We start from the raw sequence: 13,650 nt of genomic DNA on the forward strand, positions 1-13,650 counted from the left end.
TTTTCTTCTACAGAGAAACCCTGAAACAATCTTATTATAATTCAACACTATCACCAGTTGAGAGTTTCGGAGCCAAACATAGGCAGACAATCCAACTAGAAATTAGAATCACAATGCAAAATAGTAAAAACTTAGACATCCGTGGAAACATGCCATGAGGAGCAATGGGTGTCTGGAAAAAACGGCTCACAGGATCTCCATGTCACTGTCTAACACACAAGTGTGACTGGCTGCTTTTCCAAGCTGTGCCTTTCTAGCTTATTCTCTATCGGCTTCAACTACTACCTTCTCATCTCCCCTTCTCTCACTGACACACATTCACCTGCTCAAACACACGCAAACAACAGGTCTCCATAATCACCGCATACCTGCATACAACATCACTGCAACAGGCAACTTGCAAAATGAATCAATAGAGTAGTGTTACTTTTCATGGTTGCGAACCCAGCTGGGGGTCTGGGACAATTGGGTCCATGCAGTACAAGCAGCCAAAATGTCCTGTTGTTGTCACCATTGTGTGGATGCTTGGCTTTGCCAGGTATTCTCTTTGGAACAGTCTGGGTAAGTGAAAGCACAAAGCAGGCTGACAATTTCCTCATTCTGCTAGTGACACCCACTCACAATGACAGCCATAGACAGTAACACTTCAGTAGGAGAGATACAGTGGCTTGCGAAAGTATTCACCCCACTTGGCATTTTTCCTATTTTGTTGCCTTATAACCTGGAATTAAAATTGATTTTTGGGGGGTTTGTACCATTTGATTTACACAACATGCCTACCACGTCAACAGTGAAGAGGCGACTCCGGGATGCTGACCTAGGCAGAGTTGCAAAGAAAAAGCCATATCTCAGACTGGCCAATAAAAAGAAAAGATTAAGATGGGCAGTCTGAGATACGGCTTTTTCTTTGCAACTCTGCCTAGAAGGTCAGCATCCCGGAGTCGCCTCTTCACTGTTGACGTTGAGACTGCTGTTTTGCGGGTACTATTTAATGAATCTGCCAGTTGAGGACCTGTGAGGCGCCTGTTTCTCAAACTAGACACTAATGTATTTGTCCTCTTGCTCAGTTGTGCACCGGGGCCTCCCACTCCTCTTTCTATTCTGGTTAGAGCCAGAATTTGCGCTGTTCTGTGAAGGGAGTAATACATAGCCTTGTACGAGATCTTCAGTTTCTTGGCAATTTCTCGCATGGAATAGCCTTCATTTCTCAGAACAAGAATAGACTGACGAGTTTCAGAAGAAAGTTATTTGTTTCTGGCCCTTTTGAGCCTGTAATCGAACCCACAATTGCTGATGCTCCAGATACTCAACTAGTCTCAAGAAGGCCAGTTGTATTGCTTCTTTAATCAGCACAACAGCTAACATAATTGCAAAAGGGTTTTCTAATGATGTTATTTTAATGGACAAAAAAATGATTTTCTTTGAAAACAAGGACACAAACTTTTGAATGGTAGTGTATACTGAGATCATGTGACACTTAGATTGCACACAGATGGACTTCATTTAACTAATTATGTGACTTCTGAAGGTAATTGGTTGCACCAGATCTTATTTAGGGGTTTCATAGCAAGGGGGGTGAATACACGCACCACTTTTCCATGATTTATTTTTTTGAATTTTTTGAAACAAGTTATTTTTTTCATTTCACTTCACCAATTTGGACTATTTTGTGTATGTCCATTACATGAAATCCAAATAAAAATCCATTTAAATTACAGGTTGTAATGCAACAAAATAGGAAAAACGCCAAAGGGGATGAATACTTTTGCAAGGCACTGTATGGGAGAATGAGAATATGGCTGCTGTTGCTGGTACTCGTGATTTATACTTAAAACAGAAAAAAGGAACCATTGTTTTAAAAAACAAAATGCATCTGACTGTTCCTAATCATCATCAGCAGCACCATTTTGATTTGTTAGAAAATTATAACAATTAAAAAAAATTCACAAGAACACAAGTTTTCTAATGGTTTAAAAAGCCTCCCTGGCCAGGTGGATCAGTGGAACTCCACAAACTCCTCCAGGGTCTTAGGGATCTGGTTGCGGTAGGTGATTTGGTGCTGGTGCACGGCACGTGCCGCCAGACACTTGAGGCTCATCTTCATCTGGGTCTTGAGCAGGATCTCCGACACACCCGTGGTGCTCTTATCCAGTGGCGTCTTCTTCTGCTTGTTGGTCATGTCGGTGTGGGCGCCCGCCTCCACCAGGCTGATGATGATGGCGTGCAGCGTCAGGAAGTCGCTGATGGGCCGGTTGTACTGGACGATGATGTGCAGAGGACTGTTGCCCTCGTGGTCCACCGCATTCACTTGCGCACCGCAGTCCAGCAGCAGCTTGGTGACCTGCGCGTTGGGGAAGCTGCACACGTCGTTGGTGTGGAAGTCGTCCACTGGGGTGCTGGAGCTGATGGCCAGGTGCAGCAGGGACAAGCCCTCCCGCGAGCGCGGGTCCAGCTGGATCAGGTTGTAGATCTGCTTGTTGACATGGGCGCGCTCCTCCTCGCCGCACACAGTCTTGGTGCTGATGCACACCAGGTAGAGGAAGGTGAACATATTGGACTCGCAGTTGTCCATTGCCGTGTGCAGCTCTGCCTCGGGCGCCGCCTCCACCCTGGCCATACTCCTCTGGATCTCCAGCACGCTGCAGCGCAGCACCTGCTCCACCGGCTCTGCCCCCACCGGCTCCTTCAGGTGCACCATCTGGGAGAAGACCTGGGCGAAGCGCAGCAGGTCCTTGTGGGTGTTGCGGTTGCCCTTTTGACGCAGGCGCAGAGCATGCAGCCATAGCTTGATGCACTGGTTAAACTCCATATTGTCGGCGTACACGGCTCCCCGGTATATAATGGGGTGCGACACGTCAATGTTATCCGAGCCCAGGATACGCTCGCGCACCATCAGGCCCTCCATGTGCAGTGCGTTGCGGTCTGTCCGGATGGCCTCCAGCTCCTGCGGGGTGCGGCACTCGCCCCGACCGCTGTAGGCCTCGATGGGCGGAAGCAGCTCCTTGGCGATGAGCGCGACGGGATCACGGTGGCGCTCCAGCATGGCCAGGTACAGGTAGTGGTAGGTCTTAAAGATGTCATAGTTCTCCCGGTCGTTGGCGAACGAGGCACCCAGCAGCTCCAGGGCCTCGATGCGGATGTGCGGGTCACAGTCGGCATGAGACAGCAGCAGCTCCACCACGTCCACCTTGCAGTTCTCCGCCGCCACCTTGATCGGCGTCATGCCGTGGCCGTTCACCAACATGGCAGCCTGGCAGCGCACCAGCTCCTTAACGATGTCCAGGTGGCCTGCCTCAGCAGCAAAGTGCAGGGCGGTGGCCCCACAGTGGGCCTTGGAGTTGGGCTCAGCCCCATGCTCCAGCAGGAAGGCCACCACGTCCATGTGGCCCTTGTAGGCGGCAATCATCAGGCAGGTGTTGTCGTACTTGTTGGCGATGCCGATGTTTGCCTGGTGGTCCACCAGGTATTTCACAATGTCCAGACGCCCATCAAAGCAGGCTGCCCTCAGGGGGGTGGAGTTGGTGACAGTGGTGTGGTTGACGTTGGCCTGGTGGCACACCAACTGGCGGACTACCTCAAAGTGTCCTGCGCCAGCCGCACACCACAGGGCGGTGGCCCCATCAATGACATACCTGAAGGAGAGAGGAAATGGGTAGAATTCATTCATAATCAAATGCACATGGAAGTGAATTATACCAGCAGAAATAAAGTGCAATTCCACACAATTGAATGACAAATGATTACATTAATGAATACTAACCCGTCAAATCTGACTGTGCCAGTTTGTTCAGTATCCACCCTGTAGTGAACCAGCAGCAGCCTCACAACTTTGTCGTGTCCGTTTCGAGCTGCGATGATGAGAGGAGTTGACCGTTGGCCGGCGAGGTGGGTCACATAACCCAGTAAATATCGTGTCTCTGCCTCGGAATGGTTGAGCAACAAGGCGGCCAGCGTCAGGACTCGGCCATCAGCGGCCGCTTTGTAGACGTACCCAGCAAGCGACTCCATCCAAGCCCAGCAGGTCGCCGGCACCTCCACCTTCTTCGCAAGTGTCGCCCACTAGATGCTCTCCAACCCAGCCCGCCTCCCATTAAAATACCGAAACAAGCTCCAGTGCTCACATGAAAAACTCAATTGGTTGACAATTCGTTTATTAACTAAAACCCATTCTTTCACAGCACCTAGATATCATATTGTTTGTACTAACTTTTGGGTTCGATTTTCAACTTTGTCCCCTTTTTGGTGGCACCGAGCTAACGCATTAGCTGAGGTTAGCGATCGTTTAAAACCGTGTATGTAGCTAGCTAAGTATCATACCAAAGATTTGATCATACTTTGAAGAGAGAGCAGGAACGTCTTGCTGTTTCATCTTGCTTCTCTTGAATTCCTCCTCTTTAAACACTTTGAAGCAGGCGAGGTCAATGAAGAATTTGCCCGGAAATATCCCACCAATGTGAATATTTTGAAAACAGAGCAAGGCTACCTTTAACTTTTACCATCCAAATGACTTCCCGGAAGTGATTTTTCAACTCCCAAATGCCTCCGACTAGAAAACGATAGCTACAATGTGAAGGAGTCAGGAGGTGCACAGAATAATTTAACCAGAGATATTAGAGAAAGGAGGAGATAGGAATCACATTCGGAGGAAAAAACGTATAAGGCCCCACCCAGCAGACTGTCGACCAATCTCGTTGACGTTGTCGTGCTGCGTCACGCGGTTGTTAAGATAATCGTCACGCAATCTCTTTTCAAAGTCAGGCTATGAGTTGACAAACCTGCCTGTTTTCCTCTACAGTACATAATGTCACGATTCCAAAGCTATACGATATTAAAAACAACAAGTTCATTATCTTACGTCTCAGAAAATATTTGTAATGTACTTCTTATTCACGAAATTCATGCTAATGTTATGTTTTTGAGCTGGCGCCCAATTGACTTCCAGGCACTCCTTGAAGGAGGGCTCTCCTTGTCCCACAATCACCCAGAATGCACCGCGCTGCCCATTGACGACGCATGGGCGACGTCCACAATGGGTGGTAATGCGATTTCAATGGAGTTTCCCATTTTCCTCAAACGTATCCCTGCTTCATCACAGGGCTTGTTTGAGTGATAAGGCTGAAGCAACCGACAGCAGATGAAAGTGGAGGAGTTAAATCTGGGGAGGTGCATCTGCGACAGACCAAAATCGGATACTTATGTGACGTGGTTTTCCAGCAGGAAGGCTCAGCTCTATGGAGGACCAAACCTGCTGTAATTAGAATTAAATGAATGCATAAATAAATGCACGCTTAAATAGATAAATAAACAAATAAACCCACACAATTTAATAAATTAGCAAAGAAATACAAAAATATTGACTAAAATTAATTAATTGTATCTACTTATCTGTATGTATTTAATTATTTATCTATGTAATATCTAATTATTCAAAGTTTAATTATTTAATTCACAAGCATTTTGCTACACCCGCAATAACATCTCCTAAATATGTGTTGCTTTATCGGTTTTTTGAAACCAGGTTTGCTGTTCATTTGAGGAATTTGAGATGGAATGAAGTTCCATGCAATAATGGCTCTATATAATACTGTACGCTTTCTTGAATTTGTTCTGGATTTGGGGAATGTGAAAAGACCCCTGGTGGCATGTCTGGTGGGGTAAGTGTGTTTGTCAGAGCTGTGTGGTAAGTGTGTGTGTCAGAGCTGTGTGTAATTTGACAATTAACATTTCTTATAAAAAGAAGAAGTGATGCAGTCAGTCTCTCTTCAACTCTTAGCCAAGAGAGACTGGCATGCATAGTATTTATATTAGCCCTCTGATCACAATAAAGAGCAAGACATGCCGCTCTGTTCTAGGCCAGCTGCAGCTTAGCTAGGTCTTTCTTTGCAGCACTTGACCACATGACTGGACAATAATCAAGATAAGACAAAACTAGAGCCTGCAGGACTTGCTTTTTGGATCGTGGCGTCAAAAAAGCAGAGCATCTCTTTATTATGGACAGACCTCTCCACATCTTTATAACCATTGAATCTATATGTTTTAACCATGACCGTTTACAATCTAAGGTAACACCAATACATTTAGAGATGTTCAGGACCAGTTTATTACTGGCCACCCATTCCAAAACTGACTGCAACTCCTTGTTAAGGGTTTCAGTGACTTCATTAGCTATGGTTGCTGACACGTATATGGTTGAATCATCAGCATATGTTGTAGAAAATTATTACTATACTGATTAAAACAAACAAAGTACTTTCAGAGTTTTTGTAGAATCAAGATAGACTTTATTACACAAGCAATAGAGCCGAGCTGGTCTGCAGAGCAACTGCCGTCCCAGACTTGGAGCTCTCTTTTTATACAGCTTCATCTTTTCATATCATATCGGAACCCCCTCTTTATCCACACAGCCACCCTCCCTTGACCTTGAGCCACAATTGTTTCTTCTTGTGTCTATGTGTATCGGGTCATAGCGCACAAACAAGTGATAATGTTAGTTCTGCTACTACTCATATCTCCACACAGCTGCGCCCTTGGAAGATAGTAAAAGACAGGATGAACTGAAAAGCTGTGGTCACTGAGGCTCTTTGTCTTGATTGTGTGACCAGGTTACTCAGAAGCAACGAGAAACAATGAGCAATGGAAACAATACAGGTCTATCTGTTCCTGAAGTTGATCTCCATCCCATGTCCTTGACTACACGCTCAGACTAGCTACAGGGAGCTGGAGGGAACCATCCTTTCTCAGAACCACAGCATTTGCACAAAAGAAATGTCTCTACTATTGTTAAGCATATTATAATATATGTCATGGGAAAATACCTATGGAGCCATTTCATCATGGCTCTGTTTTAGTCCTTTAATTGGTTCTTAATCCATAGGCATATAGGGCATATAGGCGTTTCATTCTACAACATGCATAATTCATATAATTGGTTTGTTATGTTGTCTAAGTAGTTAACTAAAAATCTCCAATATATACATGGACACAGGCTCTGTTTAATGCCAGTGGCAGGTTATTGGTCAAAATAGAAAAGAGTAGAGGGCCTAGCGAGCTGCCCTGCGGTACACCACACCCTACATTTTTTTACATTTACATTTTAGTCATTTAGCAGACGCTCTTATCCAGAGCGACTTACAGTTACATGTGCATACATTTTTATTTATTTTTTCATACCCCCCGTGGGAATCGAACCCACAACCCTGGCATTGCAAACGCCATGCTCTACCAACTGAGCTACATCCCCGCCGGCCATTCCCTCCCCTACCCTGGACGACGCTGGGCCAATTGTGCGCCGCCCCATGGGTCTCCCGGTCGCGACCGGCTACGACAGAGCCTGGATGTTTGACATTATAAAGGCTTCCATTAAAGAAAACCCTCTCAGTTCAATTAGACAGATAGCTCTGAATCCATAACATGGCAGAAGTGGAAAAGCCATAACACATATGTTTTCTCAACAACATGTTATGGTCAATAATATCAAAGGCTTCACTGAAATCTAACAGTACAGCTCCCACAGTCTTCTTTTTATCAATTTCTTTCAACCAATCATCAGTTATTTGTGTCAGTGCAGTACATGTTGTCACTGAATAGGCTGATACCCCATTTCATTGATCCACAATCAATAGGTAAAGCTGTACAGTGAAATACAAGTACAGTGAGGGAAAAAAGTATTTGATCCCCTGCTGATTTTGTACGTTTGCCCACTGACAAAGAAATGATCAGTCTATAATTTTAATGGTAGGTTTATTTGAACAGTGAGAGACAGAATAACAACAAAAAAATCCAGAAAAACGCATGTCAAAAATGTTATAAATTGGTTTGCATTTTAATGAGGGAAATAAGTATTTGACCCCCTCTCAATCAGAAAGATTTCTGGCTCCCAGGTGTCTTTTATACAGGTAACGAGCTGAGATTAGGAGCACACTCTTAAAGGGAGTGCTCCTAATCTCAGTTTGTTACCTGTATAAAAGACACCTGTCCACAGAAGCAATCAATCAATCAGATTCCAAACTCTCCACCATGGCCAAGACCAAAGAGCTCTCCAAGGATGTCAGGGACAAGATTGTAGACCTACACAAGGCTGGAATGGGCTATAAAACCATCGCCAAGCAGCTTGGTGAGAAGGAGACAACAGTTGGTGCGATTATTCGCAAATGGAAGAAACACAAAATAACTGTCAGTCTCCCTCGGCCTGGGGCTCCATGCAAGATCTCACCTTGTGGAGTTGCAATTATCATGAGAACGGTGAGGAATCAGTCCAGAACTACACGGGAGGATCTTGTCAATGATCTCAAGGCAGCTGGGACCATAGTCACCAAGAAAACAATTGGTAACACACTACGCCGTGAAGGACTGAAATCCTGCAGCGCCCGCAAGGTCCCCCTGCTCAAGAAAGCACATATACAGGGCCGTCTGAAATTTGCCAAAGAACATCTGAATGATTCAGAGGAGAACTGATTGAAAGTGTTGTGGTCAGATTAGACTAAAATCAAGCTCTTTGCCATCAACTCAACTCGCCGTGTTTGGAGGAGGAATGCTGCCTATGACCCCAAGAACACCATCCCCACCGTCAAACATGGAGGTGGAAACATTATGCTTTGGGGGTGTTTTTCTGCTAAGGGGACAGGACAACTTCACCGCATCAAAGGGACGATGGACGGGGCCATGTACCATCAAATCTTGGGTGAGAACCTCCTTTCCTCAGCCAGGGCATTGAAAATGGGTCGTGGATGGGTATTCCAGCATGACAATGACCCAAAACACACGGCCAAGGCAACAAAGAGTGGCTCAAGAAGAAGCACATTAAGGTCCTGGAGTGGCCTAGCCAGTCTCCAGACCTTAATCCCATAGAAAATCTGTGGAGGGAGCTGAAGGTTTGAGTTGCCAAACGTCAGCCTCGAAACCTTAATGACTTGGAGAAGATCTGCAAAGAGGAGTAGAACAAAATCCCTCCTGAGATGTGTGCAAACCTGGTGGCCAACTACAAGAAACGTCTGACCTCTGTGATTGCCAACAAGGGTTTTGCCACCAAGTACCAAGTCATGTTTTGCAGAGGGGTCAAATACTTATTTCCCTCATTAAAATGCAAATCAATTTATAACATTTCTGACATGCATTTTTCTGGATTTTGTTGTTGTTATTCTGTCTCTCACTGTTCAAATAAACCTACCATAAAAATTATAGACTGATCATGTCTTTGTCAGTGAGCAAACGTACAAAATCAGCAGGGGATCAAATACTTTTTTCCCTCACTGTATGTGATAATAAGTGCATAGAGGAGTTTATTATAGGCCTATAATAGGTGTAGCTATAGATTAAAATACATATAGGCTTACGTGGATATCATCATAGTTTATATACTGTATAGCCTACCATGCAATTATGTTTATTACCGTATGTGCATTCTTTCTGTAGGCTAACACTGCATCATGTGGAATGTTTTGCGACAGGTGCGTTTATCTACTTGGGTTAACAGAGGGATGCTGTTATGGGAGGGGGTCGCAGTTCCGGAGCGACCCACTAGGTGTCATCCTCCGACAACCTTAGGCACCTCACTCACAGTCGGGACTAATCATCATCCTATTGGTGTCACCTGTGTCTATCGGTTCACATGTATATTTATGCCCTCACTTCCCTGTGTTCCCTTGCTCAGTTTTCTCTGCTAGTTTCTCTATGTCCAGCAGTACTACTCAGTGTCTGATTGGAGATCTATGTACAGGTACTTGAGAAGTGTTCTCCCTGTTTCGTTATTTGTTTCAGTCTTAGGTAGTATTTTGTATTTTGGCTGTAAGACGGTTTTTGGAGACTTATTTGCTCCGCCTTTCTTTTATCGTGATAAGTCCGTTATTTTGTATTTTGGCTTCGGGACCACCAGTAAAGATCCTTGTTTCACCATCTCTGCCTACTGCCTACTGTATATCCTGCAACGCACCTGGGTCACACTTCACCCCAACCCTTACAGAAAACTGAGCCAATATGGACCCAGCGGAGGCAGCACAGTATCAGAGCGCATTGGCAACACAGGGAGCTATGCTGAACCAACTTGACTGCAGCCTGCAGAAGAATCTCCGCCAGCTGAGAGGGCGCATGAGAGAGGGATGACGCAAGGCGCGCCTCCGCGTCCCCCTATCAACCCGGAGGATTTCAGCCGATTCAGGGACGAGACGCCTCAGGAGGAGGCTATGCAGCTGGGGGTGGCGCGCTTGTCCAGGATGGAGAGGCTGAGGCGTCTGCGCCAGGAACAGTGCCTGTACAGGGGCCAGGCAGGTCACCACAATAACTCATGCCTGGAGAAGCCGGGAAACGGGAGGGTTTGATAGTATCGGGAGGGGTGCAACGAGCCGGAATCGAAACCCCAACTCCAGAGAGTGTCCCCTCGTCCTCGGGCACCCCTAGCTGGTCGCCCACAAACCCCGGATAGACTGGTCCACGGGGCGGCTCATCCTGGAGGGAGGCTCCGCCCCCGTCCTGTTCCGGTCTCCACTGACCACTCATCAGCCCAAACCACCGTCCCAGACCACCTACCAGTCCTCACCTCTTCCCCAGATCCCGCACTCCAAACCGCCTACCGCCCTAGCGGCAGTTGCCACCGGGAGGACAGCGGCTACAGATTCCGTCACTGGCCCAGACCTGGCAGGCATTCCCCGGGAGTATTGGGATCTGGGGGAGGTGTTTAGTAAGAGGCGTGCCAAGGGCCTACCTCCTCACAGGCCTTACGACTGCGCTATCAATCTCCTACCGGGCGCCATGCCCACACGAGGGTGACTGTTTTCCTTGTCCCGGCCGGAGACGCTGGCCATGAGGGAGTATATCGACGAGGCACTCGTCGAGGGTCACATCCGTCCCTCTACCTCACCTGCGGGCGAGGGCTTCTTCTTCGTGGGGAAAAAGGACGTTGGGCAGCGGCCGTGCATTGATTACCGGGCGCTCAACGACATCACGGTTAAGAACCGCTACCCACTCCCCCTGATGACGACGGCATTCAAGTCGTTGCAGGGAGCCCGGGTCTTCACCAAGCTGGACTTAATGTAAGGCCTACAACCTGGTGATGATTCGGGAGGGGGACGAGTGGAAGACGGCTTTTAACACACCCAGTGGGCATTACGAGTACCAAGTCATGCTGTTCGGTCTAGCCAATGCGCCTGCGGTGTTCCAGGTGTTGGTCAATCATACCATTTGCTATGAGTCTAGAAATTGTGCTCAGGTGCATCCTGTTTCCATTGGTCATCCTTGAGATGTTTCTACAACTTGATTGGAGTCCACCTGTTGTAAATTCGATTGATTGGACATGATTTGGAAAGGCACACACCTGTCTATATAAGGTCCCACAGTTGACAGTGCATGTCAGAGCAAAAACCAAGCCATGAGGTCGAAGGAATTGTCTGTAGAGCTCCGAGACAGGATTATGTTGAGGCACAGATCTGGGGAAGAGTCCCAAAACATTGCTGCAGCATTGAAGGTCCCCAAGAACACAGTGGCCTCCATCATCCTTAAATGGAAGAAGTATGGAACCACCAAGACTCTTCCTAGAGCTGGCCGCCCATCCAAACTGAGCAATCGGGGGAGAAAGGCCTGGAAGGCGTTCGCCAACTGCCTCGGCGCCTCCGTCAGCTTGTTTTCTGGCTTCCATCCCCAGTCGAACGGGCAGACGGAGCATCAACCAGGATCTGGAGGGGGTGCTGTGTGCTACGTCTCCAGCAACCCAGCTATGTGGAGTCAGCGACTGGGACAAAGGGTGTGGCTCTCCACACGGGATATTCCCCTCCACGTGGAGTCCAGGAAGAGTGGTCCGGCGAGTCAACCCAGTGGCCTACCGCCTGCAACTTCCACGCTCCCTCAAAACTTGAGACATCTGTGGCAAATGTGACAAAACTGCACATTTTAGAGTGGCCTTTTATATTCCCCAGCACACCTGTGTAATTATCATGCTGTTTAATTAGCTTCTTGATATGCCACACCTGTCAGGTGGATGGATTATTTTGGCAAAGGAGGAATACTCACTAACGGGTGTAAACAAATTTGTGAACCAAATTTGAGAGAAATAAGCTTTTTGTGCGTATGGACAATTTCTTTGATCTTTTATTTCAGCTCATGAAACATGGGACCAACACTTTACATGTTGCGTTTATATTTTTGTTCAGTGTAGATTCACTGTTGCTATTGAAGTCATTCCAAAGGGTGGGTTTAACAGAGCAAATGAAATGTGACCATACTTTATCACTCATATATCATCATTGATGCTGCTATTTAGGCCTACAGTATATAGCATTTGAAAAGTCATCAAGAGTTATTGTTTCAATTCAACACAGTATTCAACTAAAAATAGACAATACAATAATAGGCATGGGGTTTCAAGCTCTGGTTGATTTAAAATGTAATGATATTTAGTGATATTGAATTGTGTTTGGTTGTCAACGCAACAAAATATCAACATTTGAAGGAGATGTACTTTATCTTCTGCTTGTTTCATCTGTGCCACTGACTTAGTTTAGCTTTAATTCCAGTTTGTCTACAAATTCACGTTTCCATTAGCCTCGTACGCTACATCTCCATCTCAACAAAAAAAATCAACTAAGTGCATTTAAAGTTTGATTTCGTCCTATTGTTTAACTTCGATTTTTGGTTGAGATGGAGACGTGAATCCAACATATGAATTATTAATTTGTAGACAAACTGGAATTAAAGCCAGACTAAGTCAGTGGCACAGATGGAACCATCCAAGCAGAAGATAAATCTCCTTCAAATGTTCATATTTGGTTGTGTTGACCATATCCCTTTTGAAATACAATTAACAAATTATATGTTGGATTCACGTCTACAACTCAACAAAAAATAAAAGTTAAAGAATGGGATTAAGCCATGGCTCAGATGGACCTATCCAAGCAGTAGATACACCTCCTTTAAATGTTGATATTTGGTTGTCAACCAATTCAATATTACTTTTGCAATACAGTAAGTAGCCTAAAGTTAAGCCTATCTTGCAAACTAATGTAACATTCAACCTTAAAATGAGTAACACATCCATGGTCACATTTTGAGATTACTGTAACTATAAATGTCTTCTTATGTAATCATATAAAGCATGCATGTTCAAGATAGCATGCATAGGTCATCGCAGGTCTGTGGAGATCTTCACAATTGCTGTAACAGTCTGCACAGAATCTAGAACGGCACTGATCACTTTGACCATATTATTTTAATGTAATCTTAACTGCAATCCAGGTAATTTGGTTCTGCTATTAGATGAAGCACAGTGATAACACAATCTTTTGTATAAATAAACAAAATATCTGACATTGTATTTCCATTTGAACTTTTGCTGTGCTTTTAAAAATGGTTAAAAGCGCAGCGATAGACATTAGGGTGACAACTAACTTTTGGTTGTCTTTTTGAATATAGGTTGTAATCTCATTGATCAACGTCTCAACCAAATATGACCACGTTGAAATGACGTGGTGTGCCCAGTGGGTTATGTTACAATCATTCAAGTATCAGATCACACGGATCAGAACATGTCCTGCATGTTGTTTTTCCATTCTTCCTGTAGCTACCCATACTGTTTATGTTCATAACTAATATAGCTTTTTTCCTTTTGAGAATGTAGCCAAAATGTAGTTTTCAACAATAATGCTTCAATCAAGTCATAAACTTCCA

At 45.5% G+C, this 13,650-nt stretch overlaps 1 protein-coding gene across 1 annotated transcript; it reads right to left on the bottom strand.

The window, feature by feature from the left end:
• Positions 1-1,324: 1,324 nt before the first annotated feature.
• LOC311137709 (protein fem-1 homolog B-like) lies at positions 1,325-4,519 on the bottom strand. The gene is made up of 2 exons (XM_084172262.1): positions 3,761-4,519; positions 1,325-3,632 (listed from the first exon to the last, which is right to left on the bottom strand). The coding sequence occupies exons 1-2, from the start codon at positions 4,006-4,008 to the stop codon at positions 1,997-1,999; spliced, it is 1,884 nt and encodes a 627-aa protein (XP_084028388.1). The 5' UTR covers positions 4,009-4,519; the 3' UTR covers positions 1,325-1,996.
• Between the last annotated feature and the right edge of the window lie 9,131 nt (positions 4,520-13,650).

Source organism: Coregonus lavaretus, assembly GCF_964263955.1.
Source record: "Coregonus lavaretus genome assembly, chromosome: 11".
NCBI lineage: Eukaryota > Metazoa > Chordata > Actinopteri > Salmoniformes > Salmonidae > Coregonus > Coregonus lavaretus.